The 26,666-nt window shown below is 41.4% G+C and overlaps 1 protein-coding gene across 1 annotated transcript in view; it reads right to left on the reverse strand.

Moving 5' to 3' along the window:
• Positions 1-6,779: 6,779 nt before the first annotated feature.
• The window catches only part of LOC148021626 (exocyst complex component SEC5C-like), a 161,492-nt gene continuing 141,605 nt past the window's right edge, over positions 6,780-26,666 (reverse strand). The window contains exons 20-22 of the mRNA XM_087697090.1: positions 12,278-12,427; positions 7,461-7,676; positions 6,780-7,368 (exon numbers count right to left, since the gene is read on the reverse strand). Of these exons, the coding sequence (XP_087553216.1) occupies positions 6,910-7,368; positions 7,461-7,676; positions 12,278-12,427 (825 nt within the window). The 3' untranslated portion in view covers positions 6,780-6,909. The remainder of the gene's footprint in view (positions 7,369-7,460; positions 7,677-12,277; positions 12,428-26,666) is intronic.

The raw sequence follows: 26,666 nt of genomic DNA on the forward strand, positions 1-26,666 counted from the left end.
TTTCTATTTCAACAACTCCAACTTTTTAAGTGTGTTATAAGGGGGCTAGAATGTGTGAATGCCTTGACATGTATTGATGGAGCTTCAAGGGAATGCCTAATTCAATGAAGTGAAGATTAGTGTCATGCACTTCCTAAAAGGATATGGGTGGTTATTGTTTCATACTAGTATTGTGGTAAATATAGTAGAGTGCATTCCATAAGATATATTTTTAACTCTAGAGAGTGATGGTACACTTATTTGTGTGATTGGTCTAACACTAAGTAAGTCATAGTTCCCTAAGTACATCCCACAATTTGAGGACTCGATCAACATTTGGTTTAATTAAGACACAACAAGTCTAGGGAGTTTAGTCTATTGAGTAAGCTTAGGGTGGGTGTCTTGTAGTTAATGTATTGTGTGGAAAAGGGGACTAGGGTGCTAATAATGGAGATAGTGGATGAAGGCCACGCAAGGATATGTACAAAGCTATTGTAGGATTATGGTACATTTATTTGTATGATGGGCCTAAGCTATGGCTCCCTAGGTACATCCCACATGTTGTGGACCCTATTGATGTTTGGTTTGATTATGGTGTAATGAGTCTAGGGTGTTGGATCTATTGAGCAAGCTCAAGATGGGAGTCTTGCACAATGTATTGTGGAGAAACAGGGACAAGAGAGGTAGTGATGCAACTAGTTGCAACAAGGGCCATGTGGGCATGTGTACAAGGCTATTTTAGGGAGTGTGGAGGAGAAAGGATCAGAGAAGTTAAAATGCCTAAAAAGGTGACTCAAATGGATTCTCAAGATTACAAGGAAACACTTGGGAGAAATTGAAAGAGAAGCTAGCTTGGAAAAATGAGTAAGAGATGACTAAAATTTAAGAAAAATGTGAAGACATAAGGGAATTAGTAGCATCCATTTGTCAAAAATTTCCAAACTATTGAGGCTAATACGAAAATATAAGTTCAAATGATCAATGGATGACAAAGATTGTGTACTGGACATGCCATACCACAACATTATCAAGCTAGTTGATATCCCTAGACCTTAATCATCTTTGCTTTGTAATTGTTGTACCACTCTTGAGATTGTGACAAAATTGGTGGTAGGGATTTCTATCTAGTTGACCTAAATACCTATCTCCTATTTGCTAGTCTTAATTAGGAGTAAACCTTACAAAGCTTGTGTGGATATGTTGCTTCTTTCTCACACTCCAATGGTGGATGTAGAGAGGATAAAATTCAAGGATGTGCAAGTGAATCTACCTACTCAAATGTCATAATCAAAGTACACTATCTAGATTAGGATATTGACCAAAGTAACATTGGATTCAACATAGTTACTTTCTATGAGGTAGAGGGTGAAGTTGTGATGTAGAATAACTTGCACAATTTTATAGCTTTAGTAGTAGCATTGTGATAACTTCATGTTTGACAAGTATGGTGGTTTTAGATTTCCATAAAGCAACTACTAAAAAAGGCCTACTAGAGTTTTTTTTGCTACTAAAAAAGGCATCTAAGTATGATGGTTTTAGATTGTCACAACAACTCATGTCATTACTTTTCTGGAGTTTTCATTTTTCCTTGCCATGAGCCCTAGTTATTCTCTCTTTAAGTGCTTGCATCATTTCTTCGCCATCTTGGTAGTTAATTGTTGCATGTTCAAGGGATCATGGGGCCTTGCCATCATGTAATGAACCTATCTTTTATGTGATGTTACAAAAAAAGACAAATATTTAGGAGTTGGCCAAATGTTAGTTCAAGGTTTGTCATTCTCATTGCTTGTGTCATTTCTTAGGTTGACCTTTGATGAAAATTGCCAATGTATTTTTAGAGTTTGAAAACCAACTAAAAACTTGCCATTGCAATCTCAAAAGTGATCACAATATGATTTGATCAAACAAGGGCTATCTAGCATTGGTGGGAAAATGTAGCATCCACTAGTTGCGAGCCTTGGTTCCTAGATCTTGAGACCCATAGTATGCCTTATGCATCATCCAAAGTAGAACCAATAAATGATAAAGAAGCAAAAAGACTGAGGGAGGAACAAAGGTTACATAATGTGATAAAATGATAGCATGGAATTGTTAGTCGGAGAGATGGAAATGATTAGATTGAGAAGCAATAATCAAATGGCATGCCATGATTTCATATCATTATTTACTATGACTTTGTAGTAATTTGCAAGGTTTTTCTATGATATTGCATTGGCACTTTAACTACAAATCCCTATTATTGTCACAAGTTTTTGCCCCTAACTCTTGGTGCTAATCCTTATGATTGTCACACGTTGTCACCTTTAACTCTTGGGATACTTCGATTAACTTTTTCCTTCGTTGGTGTCAATGCCTAAGTCACTTGGTTATTCAAACAACATGTTTAACATGTGAGTGCACACTTTACCATCATTGGTTCATCACGAAGACTCACAATGTGTAAGTCTTCTTCTATTGAAACCTTAACTAATAATAGAAGTTCTCTTCTATCGTGCATATGTTATTTAACTCATATCCTCTTGCTAGTATGTAGGGCACATCTAACACCTTTAATTGTGTGGCTATATGTAGTCTGCTCTCCCTATCTAATCCTTCGGTCATTTACTCGATCATGCATTTTTATTAGTTAGGTTTTAGACCAAAATGAGGGTGAAGTTTAGAGAGGCATACCTTGGTTGCCTATTGTTTGTTCTTGTTGTTGGGCCTCTCAAGTTGTAGCCACCTTAGATTAATAAAGTCATTGGTCTCATGTTTTGTCCATTGTTGTGGTTGGATGCTAGAGCTATGGTCTCTCATTTGTTTGGTGTGATTGTGGCTATTAGCTATAACTTTGTGTTGGCTTCCATGGGGTTGACATTGAAATAAGTATAGCACATGTGTTTTCATCATGAGGGCTTTGTAATTCACGAGTTTAAGAAATTTTCTTAATAAAGAGGGGTCATGAAATGATTAGAAATACATAAAGGGTGTTTCAAGTACCTCTTGGATGCATGTGATATAAATCATTTCTTACTTGTTGAACCTTTGAAGTGAGCTTTAAGGGTCATTGTCTTTCCTTATAAATAGATGCTTACTTTCCAAGGGCTTTCTTCACTTATTCATCCCAATGTTAATTGATTGTGGAATTCCAACCTTGGGGTTTAGGTGTTGTCTTTCCTTTGGTTCTAATGGTGTTTCTTTGCACTTAGACTCCTTTCCTTTAGTAGGTTGATCATAAGAGGTGCTTGATGTTTTTACTTCAGGCAAAGTTTTTGCTTTTTTGACTAAAAATAAGGGGCCCAAAACAAATTTGGCTACAAATAGGGAATTTTTGAGCTTCCAAAAACAAAGTGTTTGCCTAGGATTCAAGATTTTGGCCAAAAGATTAGGTTTTGTTGCCTAAAATTACATTCTATAGAGACGAAAAGTATATATTAGAGGAATATGCTAACGTATGGTAAAAGTTAGCCTCAAATTGAGAACTTTGTCATCAAACTATGGTTAGGGAGGTGCTTGAAAGAAAAAACACTAGAGCTTCCTTTTATCTTGGCTTGGGAAGCCATATGGTGTGGTTGCCATCATATGAGTCTTATGCATGTAAAAGGTTATTAGGAAACCGCATTGGCTTTGCACTTCACCTCTTGTAATGTTCAACAAACTAGCCTTTTGTGCATTTTTTTCTCAACTAGTGCTAAGAGCAAGGTTGGTTCTTTAGGTCCTTTTTGTTGAGTAGTCCTTCCACGTTTAGCTAGTTTAGAACTTGAATTTCCTAAATACTCTCTTGAATAGGTTGAAGTAAAACAAGATTGGCACACTTTTTGTTTCAATGAGAGGGAATTATTGCAAATTCTAAGGGTTAAATAAAGGTGCTATGATTAACTTTTACAAGTTGAATCTCAAAACTTAACAAGGGACATAGAATAATGAAAAAACCTAAAGAATCGATCTACCATTTAAGGTTCAACTCAAAACCTTGAGGAGGATCTTCATATGCTATCAACCTTGAGGAGGAGAGAACTCTTGCAATAGGAAAACTTATATCATTATTGCAAAATTTTAGCCACTTAAATGGATTTGTAGGATTTTCTTACTATTTAGAGAACTCTTTGGTTTGAATCCAAGGAATAACATGGATTGTTATCATCAAGCTTTGATTAAATATAAAAATGATTGTGCAATCATTTCTAAACGAGATGGTATAATATCGTGCATTGCTATTTGAATAGATGGTATATGCTTTGTTGTATTAAAAATGGAACTTTAGTTGAAAGCACTCGTGGCTCAAGAGCATTTCTACCTTTGAGAAGGATATAAAACATTTGCTTGCTATAAAGTAAAAGTAGAATTTAAAAAATCAATCTTTTAAACTAGTATAGCAAAGAAAAAGATAAATAATTATGTAGATATATATTTTATAGAAATCAACTATGAATGAGAATGATCCCTACTTTCTACCAATTGTTGATTTGGATTATATAGGCAAGGTAAGACCTCTTAAATCCCCCTCATAAAGCAAAGAAAAGTTTTGATATGAAGCTATCTTATAAGAAAAGACCATGCTTTCCCTTGATAAAATAAAAACCAATGATAAACTATCCTCGCTCACATGTATGCAAACAAGTGAAAATGCGTAAACACATAGATACAACAAAGAAACAACGGAAATTCATAAAGCATCCTTGAATAATTGGCTTGTTTAGAAAGGCACTATAGCTTGTCTAGCCCCACTTTTTATAGTAACCAATATTTCTAGCTTGATATTATTTAATATTATTTTGCTCTAGCATATTCATATAAGAATGGAAGAGATATGATTCACTAAAGATCATTATTGCAAATGTTAATGGTTGAATGGAGAACTCGTCATTGAGCAATATCAAATTTATTTTTCAAGGAGCTTCAAATGCTATCAACCTCGATGAGGAGAGAAACTTGAGATAAAAAAAGTTATATCATTATTGCAAAGTATTTATGATTCAATAAAGATCATCATTGTAAATATTAATGGTTAAATGAAAAACTATTGTCATTTAGTAAGTCAAAATTATTTTCAAGATACATAAGGAGATTTTTTAAAGGGATAACATTTATTTTGCAAGGCGCATGAGAAAATATTTCAAGGGATAACATAAAACCATAAATCAAAGATAGAAGACTAGTGGTAATAGAAAAATATATCATTTTTATAGATAGTATTTTGTATAATAAAGATGAGTATTGTAGCGTTTAATGGTTGATAAAAAGAAGTGTTGGTATCAACAAGTTTGGTTTTCATTTTCAAGGTGCAACTCAAAACCTCAATGATAGAAATCTCTCTCTCTCTCTCTCTCTCTGTGTGTATGCATTACACACACATATACACATAAGGTACTTTGTACCTAGATTCTCTTAATGCCTTGCACTAGTATTTTTATGGTGCTTTGCACTAGAGTCTAAAGGACTAGTGTCACTAACAATATTAAGGGACTTTGTTTTCTTATGCATATTTCATGTGGCAAAAAGGTTCATGAATGCTTGGGTCACAAAGAAGCCATCTATACATATACATATCCTTTTCATTGTTTTGATCTCATCTTTTTTCTTTTCTTTTCTTTTTCATAAGTCCTTTGTCTCTTATATTTTTTGATAGTATATGTATGTATATTATATATGCATGTATGTATGTTTAATACACATGTTTCCATTTGTATGGTCTCATAAGTGTATGTATCCACCCTCTCTCTTATCATTTTTTTCACATCTTTATTTTTTTTCTCAAGTCCCATAACCCATATTTTTTCATCTCATATGTATGCATACTATGTATACATATGTGCATGTCTATAAATATATTTGTATGTATGCATGTATAATGTATAGATATGTATTTATGCATAGATAGATATCTATATATGTATATATATATATATATGTATGTGCATGTCTTATAAGTTTGTATCCATTCTCTCTCCTCTTTATTTGCTCTATTTTCCCTTTTATAGTTCTCTATATCTTTATTATGGGCTTTTTCAATTTATTTTCTCCCTCCTTATCTCCCTCTCCATTATATATATATATATATATCCTTATAATATGTGTATATGTGCAAGCATTTTTAAAATATACAAAAATTAAATGTATGAGTTTAACCATTAAAATATCATTTCATCAAGAAAATTCATTTATCTTTTTACAGTGAATATGCATTTGTGGATGTCTGTACCTAGTTACCCATGTATTACTACACTAACAATACCCGACATCTATACATTGCAAGTGGTGAGCACCTATCATTGTCATTTCATTCTTTATTCTTTCAATGACATTTGAATAAAGGGAAGGCTGGTCACACATTGTGACCATTGAAGTTTCCACATATTCTCACACACACACACACTCTCTCTCTACCATAGCTCTTACTTCCACTCTAGATTCACTCCTTTTAACTGGTATCAGAGCCATTTTCTCCAAGAGCTCGAGCTTGATTTAGCTTTGCTTCAACATTCGTTTGAGTTACCAACAGCAGTTTACAAGCATTGGCAGCCATGGCTTCAACTTGATGTGGTACATATTGGTGCCTCTCCCTTCCCAAGTTCATCAAAGCTTATTGAGACGTCTTCTTGGATCTTAGTAAGGATTATTCGGAGCTCTACAAGGGCCATATCATAGGCCACTAAATTATATCTGCCTTTGCCAATTTATAGTTTTATTCAGTCTTCTAATTCTCTTTTAGTTACTTTTGCTCATCCCTTAACTGCAATTTTGTTTATGTAAATGGAACATTAGTAGAATCTCACCAGTCATTGAAAAAGCAAGAACGATGCAGCAAAGACTGCAGTGTAGAACACTCAAATGCTATGTTGTCATGGGAAACCAAAACATAGAACCCTTTATTCACTTTACCAGATGAATGCTATGTTACAAAGAAGTAAATTTTTTAAGGAAATAATAATACCAAGGGAGTACATAAGCTCATCTCAAATCATCTTCTGCTAACCCGAGCACTGCTCTCCTCGGCCTCCTAGCTTCAGAATAAGCTTTTGCAAGCCGATCATTATTAGTTGAGATTCTAGCTCGGCTGTCATTACCACCAGTTTCACTTCCCACATCAGAACTAGCATAGCCAGATTGGCTTAAAGGGGATTGTGGGGGAAGATTGACAGATGGCTTCCCAGACTCCGAGTCTGACAAACTTGAGCCTGAGAGCCACCTTCTATGCCTGGAGGCACTTGAAATTGGGGTAAGATTGCTCTTATGGTTGAGCATGACACCTGCAGCATTCATGGATCTGGCAGAAATATGACGAGTGCCTCCATCAGACTCAGATTCTGAATGCAGCACCTCAGATGCATCTGTAAAGCACACCGTGTTCAGTCTTGTCCTTCTCAATTCTGGTAGTAGGAACTCAGAACATATCTGCTGCTCCAATGCCTGTGAAAAAGGGAGAGAAGTTTAGACACATCTATTTTGTATCCCAGGAATTGGTGATCTTGATTCTCCTTTAAGCAGGCAAAAGATCTTACATTGAGCTCATCATCTGTAATAGTAGAATTCTGGAGTCTCTCTTCTGATGTCATCAGATCTTCTGCTCCCCTGGTGGTGGATCGTCTATGGCCCAAAGTTTCAGCTTCTCGCAGTGTTTCAATTACCTTCTCTTTCAGTTCAGTCCGGAGAGTGTTTAAGGCATCATGGGCAGCTGTTGTAAAATGTGGTCGTAGAACTGCTTCCAAATAATTAATCTGCCAGAAACACCCCCCTCATATGAGGTACTATAGATAACATATTAGAACACTCACATGGAAAAACACTAGCTATGTGCTTATCTATGATTGCTTATTGAAAGTAAATTGCAAGAACAAACATTTTGTTCAATCACCAATGCTGTTAAAGCACGATCTATGTCTGGATCAGATGAAGTCTGGAATGACCAGCGAGCCATTATACTTCTGGCCCAATTGATAATATGAGATGGGTAACAGGTTATGGGATATCTTTGGCAATTGGAAAGTTCACCCTAAAGTACTGAACGTAACAAAGACCTTCCATGACAAACCATGCTCACTTTATATTAGTGTTTCCCATTATGTCCACCTGATTACATCTCATATGTTTGCTTTCTACCCATTTGCTAGACTCTGGCTAATTATAATACTCAAAAGAAATTTTCAAAAAAGTTGAACTCTTGCCGAAGCTCCTGTCGGTGCCAAGAGTTACCCTGTCTATAAGAAATTACTGGCAGAAAAGCTACCCAAGGCTGCTGCTTGTAATATTCAAGACTTTCAAAATTAGTTGCATCTAATTGTGTGAACCTGTCTTTACATCCACCTCAAAGGTGGCAACAAGCCACATAGAAGAACATGTTTGAACTCAACCAATCAGACAATGTCACAATGGTTTGTCCAAACCAAAGAAGATTGCCACTATCGCACAGCATTCCCCTCTAAAGAGTGCCTTCCTTTCTCACTTTGGAAGACTCTGTGAAGTCCCTCCGGAATAAGCTGCATCAAATTGTTGAAGAAAAGGAAGAGCTTTTAGCGTATCCTGCATTCCAAGAAAAGTTTCAAACTTCACTGATTGTCCTTCTTCCTTATAGTCATTGGCCTTGTTGATGAGTGAGTTGTCATACATTGATGGTTGCCAGCACTGCCAATACAGGTGCTTGATCTACTAAATAAGCCCCGTTCACTTCAACATCTTGCATACCTGCAATGCCCTGCTCAGTAACGTGCATTCCACTCTAAAAACCTGGTAGGTTGCCAACATTACCATACATAACAATTTGTGCACTGCAGTTCCCCAGCAAACCTTGCTTAGCTGGTTCTTCGGCTTGCATAGCTTGCAATACTGAACCACCCCCAAAATACCCAATGACTTTGGCATGACTTGCTGGGAATGATTCACTTGCTGCAAATTATTGCTTTTTGCATTGAAGGAGTGCCCTGCATGTAGGCATAAGAGATGGCTGTCCATTGGTCTACATAGGAACTATGGGCTGTCCTTGAACCACACTTAGTTCTCTTGCATGTGACCCTCATATCAGCCTTATCTTCAGTCTGTCAATTGCACTAACCAACTATGCTCAATATAATGCATCCTCTTCATCTTCAGCCTTCTTTGGCTCATGAGACTTAAAAACAATATCATGCACCTCGCTGTCCATCCAAAGCATCATCAGGTGCTGTGATTTCCCTTGCTTGGATGACATAAAATCCTCATGCTGATTTGAATTGCTGATATTGATTGAAGTGCTTGCACCAGAGACAACCGGATGCTCACCTACTTAAAGATGGTGTCCCGGCAACGAAACCACGAAACCGGACTTCACACTTGCAAAGGGCATTATTAACTTGACATGCAAAAGCACTTAACTAAACCACAATCTCAACAATAAATCACTTCATACAGGGGGAGCTACAATGCTCCTGCTGAAAGATAATATATATAAATTGGCCCCAAAGCTTGGCACTGGTTGTGGCATTTCTTTAAGATTGCTAGAGCCAATCAATCCAAGTTAAAAGCAGCCGATTTTACTTTGGGACCCTAAGTTTCAGCCACTAGCAATCTCTAAGCAACTTGTTCTTGTACATGTTCATCATACATCAGTCCATCCCAGCGTGAGGCTCTCACCAATTGTGATAACACAGCAAAAATTGATGACATAAAAGCTTCAACTTCTATATCACTTCTTCAAAAAGCACTTGCATATAGGCCAAGGCTATTGCCTTCAGCAAAATCTATGCACTCTAGAAAGAGAGAGAGCATTGTGCACAGCTTGCATGCAACCCTAGATAACAAGTTTGTGCTGAATAGAGAAGCTTCAAGCTATCCATAGTGCCAAACTATTCAACTCAGCCAAGCATAATGCTTTCTAGCCGGTTTATGGGACACTTCAGAGAATTTCTTGCAGAAAATTGCACTAAACTAGAAGAAGCATCAGTGCGCAATCTAAGTAAGTTGCCAATAGCAACACTAGATGGCATGTCTACACTGTCCAAAACAGGCCACAACTAATAGTAGAATACAATGATTCTTTCCAACCTTTGCTGTTCCATCTTGACCATGTTTGAAGGAGATGAGAAAACAGCATGTCGTTGCATGCATGTTCACAGGGGAGAGAGAGACACTTGCCAAGGTGCTGCAAGAACAGCCATGATACCTCCCTCGCATGCCATGCTTGCCTTGAAAACTACCTTCATTAGGTCAAAACTTACGTTTTTTAGCTTTTTCCTAGACAATTTTCCATAAGCAGCATACATTGATCCATATATATTAAATTTCAGTGTCCAAGCCCAGAACTTGGCCCTATTGCCCGAATTTTATATTTTAACTAAAACTTGGTGCTAAGGTTCAAAAACCCCCTGTTATTTAAATGTGCACTTTGCACTTGCACATTGAATGATTGATCTCTGATTGAATGTGCCCAGGACCTACAAGGTTTATGCAATATCTTGCTTGCCCAAAGAGCTAGAAGTTAGTCACAAGTGAATTCCCAGCTTGGAAAAACACATCCTAGTGACACGGAGTACAAAATACAAAACACACTTCTAATAAACAACAAAGGGGAGGCCTATTACAAAGCTCAAGTGAATAACCAATTAGAAGGTCTGTAATGTTAGACAATGTGGTTGATAATGAAAGAAAGGACCAGAATCCTAGGTCTTAAGGAGAGCATCTCTCCTCCTCCTTATAGTCTCCAAACTGCCCTGTATCCTCTCTCATATGTCCCGCATAGAGTATGGACAATCTCTCTCCAGATAGTGGAGACAGCCTTTGTAGTGGATATATCCAAAAGATCTATAACATGGTTGGTCATTGCATCTAGTGGTGCATACATAGCAAGCAATAATGCTAGAAGTGAGCTTGGATCGGTGACAGTGTCCCCAAGTCCACACTGTCCATGAAAAAACTCGCATGACAATCCAAAAAGAGAATCTTTCTAGATCTACAGCTGTCCTCCACTCTTGTCTGAAATTCAACAAGGAAAGGCAGTGATATATCATGTCCAGTCTACTACTGAGTCATTGCTAGCATTACTTTAATCATGCTCATCTAGATTCTTCTCCCATATTCTAGTGGTGTATCTCAAAAAGCAGCATCCCTAGGTTCCACTGTATTCTTTAAAGAGGCCTTCTCCTATCATTCATGTCTCAAGGTTTGGGTCTAAGTGCCAAGTCTTGTCATAATGAGCCACAATCCTAATCCTCTTGTCAAGTTTCTCGAGAAATTGCTCTTGTTGATTAGAGGCATTTGTGCTTTAGCAGTTTGCTTTTCTACTTGCTCTTCCAAGTCTTGCGAGAACAGGTTTACGCACCCCAAAAACGATTCATATAGGTACAAGAGAGGTAGAGTGGGAGTACTTTATGCCTATGTCATAATCGCATTTTTAGTGATGAAAACTATACCTAGATCATCAAACCCATCAAAAAGGGGCTAACCCAGGTTTACAAATTTTTCATAGGACAACAACTAGTGGCGGTCTATAGGCAAGCTAATTTCTCACACACCACATTATTAAAGAGTTTAACGAACTCAGTATTAAAGTTTCCAAGACACACTTAAAGTCCTTTTCTTTCAAGTTCCTGTGCTCCTTGGCCCTTCTATTGTGAAGTCTTGTAATGTTTTTTTGTGTGGTGGATGGGCAGTAAGGGGGTGGCCACAATGGGACACAAAATGAAAGGACATAAGCACGGTCAGCATCTGAGGTTCCTGAGAGTTTTGACAAAATACTGAAAAGCGATATCAAGTTGGAGGATCCAATTATCAACTACAATTTTTCTTTCTATTTTCTTTTTTGCTATCACATTGGAAACATGTGGCTCCTTCTAGGTAACAATGCAAGCATAAAGTAAGATTGACAATGAAGATATCTGCTATTTAGATGTCAAGTCTAACAACCTTGTAAAAGCCTGAGCTAGCAAAAAAAAAAAAAACAGGAGACGAAGGGCCCAAATTCCTTGCATCTGGCTGCTAGACTACACATGTACCATATAATTTGTTACTTTCCTTACCAAAATAAAACAAAGGTGCTACAAAATTTTCTACCTTATCCACATTCTAATCAAAAGTTTGTGTTTAAACACAAGGCTGGGTGTGCAGATTGGTAGAGGATGAAATAGAAGGGTGGTAACCAGTGCAATTTACACAAAAATATTGGACAATTCCCTGAAACAAATGCAGACGTACATGTGAGAAGCAAGCAAAGGTGCTAGGCATTACAAATGCAGGTGTACAAGTGAGAAGCAAGCAAAGGTGCTAGGCATTATAATTCTTATACATCAAGGTGAAGTTCACTGATGCTTTATGTGAACACACAGAAATAGCAATTACTATTCATGATTACCTCGAGTGCAAGCTGGCTAAACCCATTCAGATCCACAACTCTCATCGCTTTGAACTTGTTTTGATTGAACCAACCAGATAGTGCTTCCATGAGTGCTTCAATCAAAAGGGCTATTCCTTTGTCCAAGTAAGGATTTGCTCCAGCATATAGCTGAAGTTATCAACACAACCAAAAGGGCATAAAAAAGATTAATGATGATGCATCTGCATGAAAATTGTTGCTGGTTTAACAAAACAAGGCAAAACAAATGCTTTCCACACATGCTATCAGTTAACTTGATCTACTTATTTAGCCCAATGTTAGTTTCAAGTGTCAAATAACATCATCTGAAAGACCCTCAATCAGTATGGTCATTCCCTTGTTCAACTAAGGAGCATACAGCAGACGTTTATCACGACATCCAACAAGGCTGGCAAAAGAACAGTAGTGATACCAGTTATATCTAGTCCTATGTGTTACAACAGAACAAAGCCAAATCAGATGTTTCTTTTATATGGTATGGCTAGGCATGAGCAAACAGATTGACAAACACAAATGCAAAGCATAAGGGGTTCATCATGGCATGTATATGGCCTGCCATTATATAGATGTACAGAATAAAAGGCATATTTGGATTACAAAGAAGAATGTTGTAGTTCAACATTCGCAAATTGTGAAGATCTTAATGTTATAATTGATCATATGTATAACGCCCATGCAATAATATATTAAAGAAAGATGTAGACAGATTTCAAATAAACAGATACACATATTTTATACATACAATATAATTCCAAAAAGAACATATCTACAGATTCTATTCGTCTACTATTTTTGAACAAGGGAGTTTAAAAAATAGCTTCATGAAGCTTAATTGAATTAGAGCATCAACCTGAGAAGCTTCATTTTATAACTTACAAAAATCTTAGGAAATAAGATATTTTCCTCTCCTCCATCTCAGATCACTAGCTTATTCCTCTCTATTACATCCTTGGCCATTTGGGTTGGCGTTACTAGCATTGGTCACATTGGTCATGAAGTGACTTTGTGTGAATGCACTAAAAAACCTTAAAGGTTAGGGAAGTCAAATCCTATTTATAGGACTTAAGACCCTATTGTGCACATTATTGTGTGACCACACTCAAATTGTTGGACCATAGACCATAGATCGACATGTTTGTACACTAGGATGGTGTGGACTAGTGATATGGGACATCAGTAGCTCCCAAGCTCGAGGGTGAGACCGTTTGGCTCTATGGCTAGGACATGAGTCTAAAGTCCATTACTCGTATGTCCATGGATATAGCTTGTGTTGTATATTGTTTGGACATCAACTTTAAGTAAATGCAACATATTCTAACCTTCTATCTTTAAGTGTGATACTATGTAGAATATTTCTAGTCAAATTCACTCCTCATGCGCTTGGAGTATACCAATGCAATAGCGACTCTTATCACCTTTCCACTCTATTAGCCTCATTAAAGTGATATGCAATGAGAAGTTCATGCATTGATAACCTCTAGACCCTAGTGTATCCACCTTTATACGGGTGTTTGCAAGGTAGACATATATCACAACAACTATGTCATAGGAAATTTCTTAAGTATGTATTAAATTCCTGAATGGATACATCATAGTGTAGGACAACTTAGAAGTTTAAGAGAGCAGTTTTGATATTGATTGTAAACTTATTTAGGATGAAAACTATGTCATAACCTCAACTGAACATTATATGACTCGTACTAAACCTCAATAAGTTTGTATCCTATGTGGGAATAGATAAGAAATTCCTTTCATTTCATGTGATAAATCATGCTTATAGATTTAATTATGCGTACAATGGAGGACAGAAGTTCCTTTCGAGTTTTACGAGTCACTTGGATGTGGAGAGAGGGTGACGAGATGTTACAGTTGGTTGCAACTCCACTCGCATTTCTATCTTCGACCGTGGCTTTCGCGCTAGTACTCTTAGTAAACCTTCTCTTTGGAGCCATCTTGAGTACATGATCCTTCACCCTGGGTCATGTTGGGTCCTAGGTGGACATTTCATTGGTATTAGAGCATCAACCTACTACCTAACATGAGATTTGATGACATCCACAAAATCATTGTTCACTCATGGAACTGTGATGGTCCATGCTTGGTAGGTATGCTTTTGTCTTTTCTAGAGTGATATGAGACACTACTAGGATGAGGGCATGCATGAGAGGCACATGTTGTAAGTGGTGAGTTGGCTCTCAGTAGTTGAGATAGCCTCCACTGGTAGCTCACAGCTTTGAGGGGTTACTTAACCACTTTGCTTCCTCAATTAGATGTACACCGATTTCCATCTAGCTCATAGCTTTGGAACATGGGATTGGCTGCACTAGGAGGCTAGGGTTCCCGGACCTTAAGATCTTTACAGTTAATGCCGGACTCCCTAGTGTACTTGTCATTTATATCTCCAAAATGACTAATATTCAATAAATGTTGCCAATGGTATGTCTTTTGTTTGGTACTCATGTTTGGATAGGTGTTGAGATGATGCTTGCGCACAAGGGTTTAATGATAGAATACATGTTTAAAGTGAAAATAGCCATCTCATTATAAAACAAGATGAATACATGAGGATGGACCATGGCCATTGCGATGGCATGGGCTGCACAAAACATGCGATACAACTATAGTCTAGAACATACATGGATGATGCATCATAGTGGTATCATGCATGTGGATATAGTGATAGTAGATTAAAAAAAGAGAGAGACATATGAATCTATAACAAGGCATCACTACTATCATCATCATCATCATCAGAACCATCCGAGTGCTCATCAAGAGAGTTTGAAGATGACTTAGCAGCATCGGATGATGAGACACACTTATACTCATCCTCACTGATGAGGTTACCATCATCATCAAATGATGGCTTCCCAAGTGGCAGCTGTGTAGGCAAGGGGGAGATATCATCATGAGGTATGGGATGTGAGCTACTAGAGTGTCACCTTACATATATCTGCAAGCCACTCGAGCCACCCCTCCTCGATATTGGAGGGCACCGAATGACCATGCCCCTACTACCATCTACTCGAACTCCTCGCCCATGAGCACAGTGACTATGAGTGACACGAGTATCTATTGCTATAAGCTCTCTGTAGAGCTCTGCAAAAATCATCTCCTCCTCATCCATCTTTTGATGTACACTTGGAAGAGTGTTGCCCGTAAACTTGAATGTATCAACATTCACCTACATAATGCACATAAGATTGTAAATGCTAAAGTCTAAATTGTAAAGTATAAACTTCAAAGCTCAAAGTTAATTTTTTTTTAAAAAAAATTTATGGTTAAGTGTTTAAACTTTACCTACTTCGAACTACACATGCTCATCATAGTCCTCATCATGCATAAGTTAGTGCGGCAATAGGCCAACTGTTCTAACTGTCGTGTGCTAAGCCGATTGCAAATCTTTGTGTGAATGAGAGAATAGGCACTATAGTTTCTCCCACATGTACCCGAAGAGCAATCTTGGACAAGGACCCTTATGGCTAAGGGCTGAAAGAGTCTCCAATGTGTATCCAAAGTTTTGCCCTTTAAAAATAGACTTTACAAGGGACTCTCTTCTTCAACAAGTGGGAGAAGCAAAAGCCACGTGCCCTCTCTGATTTGCATAGCATTCTAGCTCCTCCAACACTGCATTGTGGTCATCCACACGGACCACACGAGTCAAAAGCAAGCTGATCGGAATGAGCTCTTTATCATCCATGACTACTGGCGACTTATAGGCCGGATGTACCAATGTGGAAGAAGCATGGATGGGCTTATGCATCCATGCCCATCTCCTCTTTGTTATCTCTAAAACATATGCACGTTGTGCCTTTGTAATCACTATACAAGCACGTGGCTCTACCAATGACGCTCTAAAGAAGTGAATGAGAAGGCCCATGGTGGAGCCCCCGCAATCACTCATATGTAGCACCCTATAATTAGGAGTCATGAAACAATAACCACGGCACGGACTTTTTGCTAAAACTGCTCATTAAGGCACAAGCGTTGCATGGCTTTGGCCTCCTCTGTCTCATGCTTATCCCACTCATTCTATACAATGGACACCACTGGCAGACCACACCTTATAAAGGCGCTCAAGCAATAACCACATGTAAGCAAAATTGAGTTGAAGAAGGCTTCTTCAACTCCAATGTGCTATGCTCGTGATAAATCATAAGCACTTTTATCTTTATTGAGAGGAAGGTGACAATTGATGTAGCTTTATGGACCACCCTCTTTACCCACTTGAGCTTCCTAATGTCCTCCATGAGTAAGTTCAAACAATGACTTGCCCATGGAGTCCATACAATCGTGGGGAACTCGGCCTCAAGCAAATGGTCCATGCTGACAATTCAATACGTTGTCGATAACAACTTGCACCACACTTGAGCGGCCCACCAACCACCACAATTGACAAATTACAACTAACAATACTTGGAGGTTAGAGAGAGAGAAAAAGAAAGAGATAGAGAGTTGAGTCTTTTAAGTTTTAACTTTCAAGATTCAAGAATGCAAAGAGATGGGGTTTGGGGCTTATGGGAAAAGAGAGAATCGAGATAGACATTAGAGAGAAATTAGAATAGGAAGATAGATAGTTATGCATAAATCAATTATCATAATAAAAGAAAGTGAAACAAATTTAAAAGGCAATGTATACCTCAATGATAGCTTGCCGAATGTGGTGGTAGATGAATGCGCCCATTGTTTCCCCACACCCCCCCCCCCCCCCCTTGCTAATATCTACGGCCCGCAAAAAGTAAGTGCGGAGTGGACATGAGACAAGTATGTTGTTCCTTACGATCACTCCATCCGTTGGTGAGAATGGAACAACCATATTTTATCCATGCGGACCGAATAGAATCAAGGTCTTTATCAATCCTCATCTTCTATTGATTAATCTTTTTCGTCCTCATGTTCTTCTATGTGACACCGGTTCATCCTTCACATGGACCCACATTGGCAATGGCTTTTACCATCATCTTCCCTTGCTCTTGCTTTAGGATATTGAATACAAGATTGTACTCAATCACCTTGCGTGCAATTTTAATGTCCGCAAGTCGTTGCCTTTCTCTAAGAAGACACTTGATCCACGCACATGATCGGGAGCTTGAGAGAGAGAAAGGATTGTCTCTTCGGTGCTGCTGCATGAGCTTCCACTCTTTGTCTTTTAACAGAGCCAAAAGCAGATGTGGAGTCCCTACCACCAATGGTAGAGGCCTCTTCTTCATTGATTGAAGATATGTCCATATTCGATGCTTCCTCGTTATTAGTAGGCATAGGAGTTGGTGCCGATAAGCCACTTCCTCCTCTTGTGTATCCTCCTCTCATCTTGGCAAGAATCTCATCCGCGATGTTTTAAGGGATCTCCTTGCATGAAGCAACTTGGCCCCTTGTCTTGGAAAGATGTCGGAGAAGTCAGGTTTGCACTTCTTGTATTGCACCTCTCACAATACTTGCATATCCAATGGTGGGAGTGGACTTCTTTGTATCCCTCTCCACATGGATCACATGCAAATTGAAGGCCTAGTACTTCTCGCGAGTCATGGTGCCAATGATGGATAGAGAGGCCCGAGAGAGAGAGAGAGAGAAAGAGAGAGAGAGAGAGAGAGAGAGAGATGCTTGAGTCTTGACTCTTGAAACTTGAAAGTTGAAAGAGAGGGAGAGGCCCAAGGGTTGGGGTAAAGTTGAAAGAGTAAGAGTGAGAGAGAGAGGATGGGATATGAGAATGGCAAATTCTTTGATAGGGTGTGGCAAAAGAGGGGATGGAAGATCAGAATGACAAATCACAAATCAACTGAAGGTCCAACAGAGGGAGATCAGAATCGCAAATGCTTCCTGAATTGGTGTGGAAGCATGGAGAAGAGGAGCATCTTTGAGAGAGAGGTCAAATAGTTAAAGAGGGTTCAATAGTTGAAGAAGGTTGCTAGCTGGATGGAATCCAAGGAGGGTTGGGGGGAGAAGTGTATTAGCTGGAAAAGGGGTTGAGATGAGATATCCAAGGCTTTCCACCCCCCAAAAGTGTCACATAGGCAAAACACGCAAGTCAAAAGTGCAGGCAGTATGCGGGAGGACGTGACAGATGCGGTGGCGAGAAGGTATGGTGCAGTTAGTACGAGTACTGTATGACGTACGGAGGTAACTATACATCAAAGAGACACAAGAAGTGACTCCAATAGAACTCCGTTCTCAATGCTAGAGGGAGTTGTGGGTAGATCCATGTCACAAGGGCATGAAATTTTATTCCTTTACTTAGCATTTGGTCTGAAGTTTATTAAATGTGCTAATGTGACTTCCGCATATGAGGTGTAAGTTAATTATTTAACAATATGAAACCGAAGACAAATACTTGGTGGTATCCAATGTTAGATTTTGGCCTAGACCAATTTATTGGCCAGTAATGTCAGTGGTAACAGTAGAGACTGGGTCTTAGTTAATTAATTAATGCCAATTGGCAATCTAAGGACTAATAACTGCTCAAGGATACTTGGAAGACAAATTGGCCTAGCTAATTTAATTATTGGCTAGTGGAATATTTTTTAAGAACTAGAATAATTATTTAACTAATTTTCAAAATTAATATTCTGAAAATTAATTTAATAAATTGGATAATGCTGAAAAATGGAATTAGAAGGTTGTCAATTGGCAAGACTTGCCCATGCAAGTGGGAAAAACGTTTTTGGGAGTAATGGAAGTCTATTGTAGCCATTATAAGAGAGAAGGAATTTGTTAGAAAGCAAGGAGATGTTGCTTATGTGATTTGCAGCCACCAGGGACAAATCCTAGAGTAGGCAACATTCATTTGGAGCCAGAAGGACCTTGGGCTAAGGGTAAGTAATAGCAGCCCAAGGTCCTTCTGGCTCCAAATGAATGTTATCTACTCTAGGACTGGTCCTTCCTTCTGGTAGAAGTGGCAACATATAGAAGATGGTGGTAGCCTTAGTGGTGGTTCTAAACTATAGGTGACGACTTCCATGACTGTTTGAGCAAGGCAGCAGTAGTTTTTCAACGTTTCTCACAATGAAACTCTGAAATTTCTCGTTGTACAACATTCTCTCTCATCTTCTAACCATTTCTCCAAGTTATCTCAGCAAAATCCAACCGATTGAGTCCTCAGGAGGTGGAGATTTTGATAAATCTTGGCTGTAAACTCTAATTTACAGCAGAAATTAGGGTTTGACAGCCACCTCGAGATGCATGCTCAAAATTGAGGGCCTAGGACTTGACTTCCAATAGTTGAAATTGAGGAATTTCAAGGAGATTCAAGAGGCTAGTCAACCAATATCAGATTTGGGGCTAAACTTGTCTTTTAACGAGCAAGGTGAAAGACAATCCCTAAGCAACCAAGTGGTAAATTGGTTTGGAGGCTTACTGGTCAATTTGACAGTAAAGTGACACTTGGATTAGCAGAGGAGGTCTAATGATCTCAATTGTAGTCCATCCATTTGCAATAAAAGTTAAAGAAATACAACAAGGGGCAACAATTTTGGGGCCAACATGCTCTCCATTGTCCAAGATTAAAGTGGTAACATCTACAGTTTAAATTTATGTGAATTTTATGCTTGCTGTAATTACTATTAAATCAGGTTAGTACCACTCTATCTAAGGAGGAAGGCTAGTTTCAATCCATATCCTCGTTATCTCAGTCCTCAAGGTATCAGCTCTGATCACTTGGTTCAACAAGCTGAGATAAAGTATAGGGCAATCAAGGCTATAATCAAAAGGTGGAAGGTGGTTAGTATGCAAACCATGTAGGGTCATCCAAATAGTCATCTATGAGAACCAAGAGTTCTTCTCACCCACTGCTACTAGTTGTCTAGATGAAGTTAGTGCGAATTTGGAGTATCTATGACATGGGAGATCTCATAATCTGTGCCAAAAGGTAAGGTTAGTGCCCCAAAGAGTGTCTCCGTAACTATAGGTGCTGCCCCCAGCTTTGCTCTAACAATGGGATGTGGAGTGGAGGGCTTGCTCCTAATCATACGTGCTATCATCATGATCAGTGGCCTTTCCATGCTATCCCTTCCATCATAATAATCTCCCTTTGTTCCGGACCAATCAATAAGTAGGTTGAGACGTTTGTGGTATAAGCTATGGCCCCATACCTCTTTGGTCTTCCCAAGGTTTACTATGAGGTCTCTTTCTCTGTCTCTACGAGAGAGAGAGAGAGAGAGAGAGAGAGAGAGAGAGAGGCGACCGACGCGATGACGCCGCCTGCGTGCCCTGCCCTGCCGTCGACTGGATGACCGTCGCCCCTCGCCCGCCATCGTCCCTGCTCCTGTCGCGTGTCACGCCAGCGGGACCTGCTCGTTGCAGCCGTGTTCGTCATCGCCGGTCTGTCGCCTGACGCCTGTTGCGTCGCCTGTGCCCCGTTGCCATCGCCTGCAGCCCTGTCGCCTGTGCCCCGTCGTCGTTGTCAGCAGACCCGTCGCCGTCGCCAGCATCTGGCGCCCGTTGGCTGCGTGCCCCGCCCTACCGTCGCCCGTCTGACCTGCAGGCTCTGCTCCTGGTCAACGCGCGTCTGCTCTGCGTGTTAGAGCTCCTCCCGTCGCCATCGGACCTGGGCCCGCTGGACTGTCGCCTGATCCCTGCTTCGCATCGCGTTTGTTGCTGACGGTTCAGCCCTGCCGTCGCCTGCCAGCCTTTCTGCTCAGTGTTCTGGCCTTTGTCACTGCCCGTTGGCCGTGCGTTTCGCCCTCTTGCATCTGCTCCGTTAGGGTTGTGCGCTGACCCACGCACTATCTACACTCCCTCGGGATAGGCCACGGCTGAGGCCGACAAGTCTGCGGGACTTGCACAGAGAGAGAGAGAGAGAGAGAGAGAGAGAGAGAGAGAGAGAGAGAGAGAGAGAGAGGGCGCGAACGCGAAGACAGCAGTATGACTGGCCTGGATATGGATTTTCTCGACCGGACGGTGGCAGCCCTTGGCCTTGATTCCGATGCAAAGGGGCCGGAGGATATGGTGCCATGCACGGAGGAGTTGCCTCCGGGTTCTGAACTGCCGTCTGCTGGCAAACGCTCCAAGCATACTTCTGATGAGCCAATGGGTCCTCCGGAACGTTCCTATGCGCAAGTGGCCTCTGATCCTGTGGATTCGCAGGAAATTGACTCGGAGCATTTGCTGGACTTTGCCAATACTCTGCTTGGCGATTATGTCCAGCATAATAATGAATCTTTTTCTGATGCGGCAACGGATGATGTGCTGGAAGCCACGGTGGACCCCAAATCAGTCTTGCGATCCTTCTCGGTGTTTTATGACCGTGCAGTTATACTTTTCTTCACTGGCAGGATCCCAGTGCTTTCGCATATTCGCCAGTGGATGCACCATTTATTGCAAGGGGAGTGTGTTGAGGAGATCTTCCTTGGACCTCGCGGCTTTTATGAGGTGCTGTTGAAATCAGAAACGCATCGAGCTGAGCTCCTGTCCAAGTTACCACTATTCTTTGATCGTTGCTTGGTCCATGTTGTGCCATGGCGCCCCATGGCCGACTTCCGGCGTCTGCTTCAACGAGAATGCCCAGTGTGGGTGGAGGTGGAAAATTGTCCGGCGGTCTATTGGTCCATGTTGAAGGATGCGATGGCGGTTGTGGGAACAGTGCTGGTTTCCCCAAGCCTCAAGGCGATGAACCGAAACCGTTTATGCATGCTATGGGATACGGCCAAGAAAAGGCCCGCGTGGCTTCGCCTCAATTGTTCAGGCATGCATCCTTTGCATTTTCGCTTGAAATGGGGCAACTTTGCGGGACACTGCTTTTCATGTGGTAGATTGGGGCATTTCATGGCCGAATGCCCTGAAAGGCAACCGTTTTCGGAGGATGTGCAGGTTGTGCTGCCCAAGGATGACATGGTGCTTGATGCCACGCCCCAGGAAGCCCTTCAGTCTCCTCATGTCATGGATAAAGGCAAACAACAGGTCCTGAGTGTGGATTCCCGTCGCACTGATTGGATTGAGGCACGTCCCAAAAAAGGTAAAAAGTTGGATGCAGGCCTGGCGGATCCTGGGCCTACTGCTTCCCAGGATTCCGTGCGCACGTATACGCGCAAGAAAGAAATGGTCACTTCACAGCAGGCTGCACGTCCTACGGCCCCGTCTGCCCCCCGTAATCAGTCTCCAAGGAGAGTCTATACCGACGGCCCCAAAGGCCCACCTGCTAAGCTGGCGTTTGATGCCAAAGGTAATGTTATTACACCCTGGGATCGGTGTTATCCCCGCCCCTCTCCCAAGACAGTGGATTTCCCTTCTACCTCTAAAGCAGGTCGCCAGAATTCGTTTGCAGTATTGGCTGATTTTCTGGATGAGGGTGTCCTGGATGCTCTCGCGGAAAAGGTGAAATCGAGGCAGCAAGCGCCTCATTCCTGACTTCCTTCTTTGAGGATACATGAAGATAGCCACGTTGAATGTGCGAGGTATTTGCTCTTGCCATAAGCAATATGCCATGTGGACCGTCTTGCATGAGAACCAGTGGGATGTATTGTGTGCAGTTGAGCACAAAAGTCACGGTGAAGCAGGAAAAGTTGTGGATTGTCATGGATTCCGTCTGTTTTATGCAGGGACCCATGCTACGCACTATTCGGGCGTGCTGATGATTGTCCATGAGAAATATCAGCCTGTCCTTGTTAAAAATGATGTGCAGGGCCGCTTTCTGGTAATCGAAGTCTTATTAGAAGGAGAGATTTTATGGTTGTTGGGCCTCTATGCTCCAAATGATCCCACATCCCGACGGGATCTTTGGTCCACTTTGCAGGACTCCATGTCACTTGGCCGAAGGGGGTTTTTGATGGGCGATTTCAATATGTGTGTTGACTCTTCTCAATCCACTTCAGGGCATTCGGTAATGGATACGCCGGAAAGCCGGGTGTGGAGTTCCTTTGCTTTGCACGTACTCAAGCAAGATCTTTGGTCGTGGCTTCGCCCTTCTTTTTCGGGGTTTACTTTTCATTCCGCACAATATGCAACTACCTGGTCGCGGCTAGACAGAATGTATATCATGCAGGGGGATGATTTTCTTCCCGAGATGCTGGAAATGAAGGTCTTGCAGCAATATGCATTGTCGGACCATTTCCCCCTCCAGCTTGAGATGCGGGCACAATCTATTGCACCTTTTGTGCAATTGCTGGATAGGCTCCCTTTACGTTTCAACTCCTCTTATTTAAAGCATTTCATTTTCCAGGGCTATATGCAGCAGTTGATTGACAGGTTCTTATTGGACTTCACCTCTGAGGGCTTGCCTTCATTTGCACGGCTGCTCTCTAATGTGCAGCGGGTTGCTCGGTAGTACGGGATCCATCATGCCTCGCTTTGTCGCCGACGTCGACATGCAGCAGAGGACTTACTGGCTCTGGTCCGTTCCTTGCTCCTGGATTCCCCAGATGATGATTTTCTACTGTCACTGGAGAGGCGTTTGGCCCATCTTATTCAAGTGTTTCAGTTGAAATCTTATCAGCAGGCCAAGTTGCATAACTTGACTGACACATTGCAAGATAGTGCCTGCCAGTCTCATAAGTTCTTTCGCGCCTTGCATGCGTCTCCGGCTCGCGAAAATATGACCAGACTCCAGGATTCGGAAGGTCACATGGTCACTGATCCGCAGACCATTGTCACTATGTGGAGAAATTATTTTATGGAACTTCTTGGTTCTTCTCCCTCGCCTTCTAGCCAGGTTACGCATGCCCACTCGGTCTTCTATCATCTGGTCCGCCAGCAGGTTCCAGTTGATATGCAAGCCACTTTGGAGGCCGATATTTGCGAGGAGGAGGTTATGGATGTTTTGTTGCACCTGCCGAAGGATAAAAGTCCTGGCTGGGATGGTCTCACTAATGAATTCTTTCAGACCTCGGCCACGCAGTTGGTGAAGCCATTGGTGGTCATGTTTCAGCAGGTTTGGGAAACAGGGGTCATGCCCTCCTCATGGAAAGAAGGCCTTATCAAATTAATTCCAAAGGTCTCTTCGCCGTCAAAGCTGCAACACTAGAGACCAATCTCTTTGATGGGCTCCATGTATAAAATCTACTCCAAAGTGTTGGCGAATCGGCTACACAAGCACCTTCCAGCTATTATGCATCCTCTCCAATATGGTTTCATTAAGGGCTGCAACATTCTGCATAATATCTTAAATGTGCAAATGGCTATTGACTATGCGCGGCACTCCGATTAGGAAGTGGTATTGATTCAATTGGACTTGGAAAAGGCGTTTGATTATGTGGACTGGTCTTTCATTGCAGATCTCATGTCTGCTATGGGCTTTGGTACCCGGATGTCCCGATTGATCTACACCATTAGTGCTGCGGCTTCCTCCAGAGTTATGCTCAATGGTGGGGTTATAGAGCCATTTGTCCTTGCACGCTCGGTCAGACAAGGTTATCCTTTGAGCCCTCTCTTCTTTGCCCTGGCGACTCACCCGGTCCTTTCAATGTTATCCTCCATGGCAGCCTCTGCTCAGCTGGCAGGGCTGTCTCTCCCTTTGGGTCAGCACTTCGTTAGCCAATCTTTGGCTGATGATACCTTTATGATTTTGCAGGCGGACAGGGACAACATTCGAAGGGCATTAGATGTTTGGACACTCTTTGGTCAGGCCTCTGGGCTTCGCATCAATGCCTTTAAGTCAGCCATTCTCAGTTGTACGGAGCCTGATTTACAGTCATTAGGCTCGCAAGGCCAGGTGGTTTCCCGTGGCTCCATTGTCAGGCATCTTGGATACCCATTGGGGGTGGATGTACAGCCAAAAGACCTGCTGGAGTGGATTTCACAAAAACTGGCGGCGAAGTTTATGTATTGGAAGTCGCAAGCGTGGCCATTCCATGTCCGCCTCAAAGTGGCCCAGACAATCATGCTACCAATGCTAACGTATTTCTTGCCTTTGTTGCCATGGACGCCTACTACTTTGAAGGCTCTCACTCATCCCATCCGTTTCATGCTATGGACGCCTACTACTTTGAAGGCTCTCACTCATATGCTAGCTCTCCGTTGGTCCCTTTTTCGTGCCATGTGTGTGGATCATCATCCGTGGCCCATCATAGCCCGTTATTTTCTTGAGGACAGTGGGCTCCGCCATGGTAACACACGGCTTCGGGCCTCCTGGTGGCATGTCCTTAATGCTGACTCTCGTTTTTCCAGTCCCTCTTCCTCTTTGTTACTGCACTTGGTCGGCTCTTGGAAAGTGGTGCTCCAAAAGGCCCATTGGCACCCAGTAGGGGACCACTTGCAGACTAACTCCTTTCAGCTGGAATTGTTGGTAGTATCGAGACTCCTTTCATGGGAAGATAAACATCAGCTCAGACCAAGATTTAACCGCATGGCCCGTTTAGGTGTGACGTCGGTTGCGGATGCTACCCTTGCCACTCGCAATGTCCTCGTATCGTTTCGGACTGCTAGGCGACTCTTCAAGATCCCGCGCGGATACCGTGATTTATGGGAAAAGCTTTGGTCGGAGCTTCAGGGTAGACAACCCTTTCCTGCCCTGGCTGTGGATCGCCCTTGGTAGGACTGGGACCTTGCAGGCCGGTTGAGTCTGGAAAAGGCCTCTACTAATCAGGTGTATCATCTTCTCATTCAAGATCACCAATGGCTGGGTGAGAAAGCTAATACTGTTTGGGGACTGCGGAAATCACTGTCATGGTGGCAGACAACGCTGATGGAGGGCTGGCTGAATAAGACACCTTTCAAATGCAAGGTCTTTCTTTGGCGGGTGATGATTGGTGGTCTTCCTCTTGCCTCGGCCCTTGCCAAGCGTTGCATCTCGAATGGCAATTGTTTCTTCTATGCCACACCGGCGGAATCGGCCAGGAGTCATATCTACGTAGCATGGGAGGCCAGGAGTCATATCTACGTAGCCGGATTTAACATGAAGGTCACAACATGGACATTGTGAATCATGTTCGGAATCCTTGTTAACAACATGTTCCATTTCTCATTACAATTGACAAATCAAGACATAAAAAATCTATTGTCTGCCCATCCCAAGGTTACTTTAAGCAACCCCTTTGAGAAGGCCCCTTAAGCTAGCCCCTTTTAAAAAAAGAAAAGAGTATATCAGATCTGCATTGAATGCACTATGTTTACAGTCCCTATTTGCATCAACCACACACCTTTCTCTCAACTCTAATAAACACACTTGTGCATTACAAATTTCTCTCATTCTCTTACTCTCTATTTATGCACCAGTTCTCTCTCACCATCATGGTTTTTTTACAACATGCCTCATTTTGGCGCACCAACTGTAAGAGAACCTCAACACATGGAGGGTGCCAGTCACACTTCTCCCAAACCCAAACACATACATGGGGATCATGCCGAAGGATCTTCTTCCATGATGTCTAACAAAAACTTGCCCCTTGTGGCAACTGTACTGTTGGATTTAGGATTGCACAAATACAAGTATATAGCTAGAGAA

This window comes from Lygodium microphyllum, chromosome 17 (assembly GCF_053477565.2).
Source record: "Lygodium microphyllum isolate KBCC chromosome 17, Lygodium_microphyllum_v1.1.10, whole genome shotgun sequence".
In the NCBI taxonomy this organism is placed as follows: domain Eukaryota; kingdom Viridiplantae; phylum Streptophyta; class Polypodiopsida; order Schizaeales; family Lygodiaceae; genus Lygodium; species Lygodium microphyllum.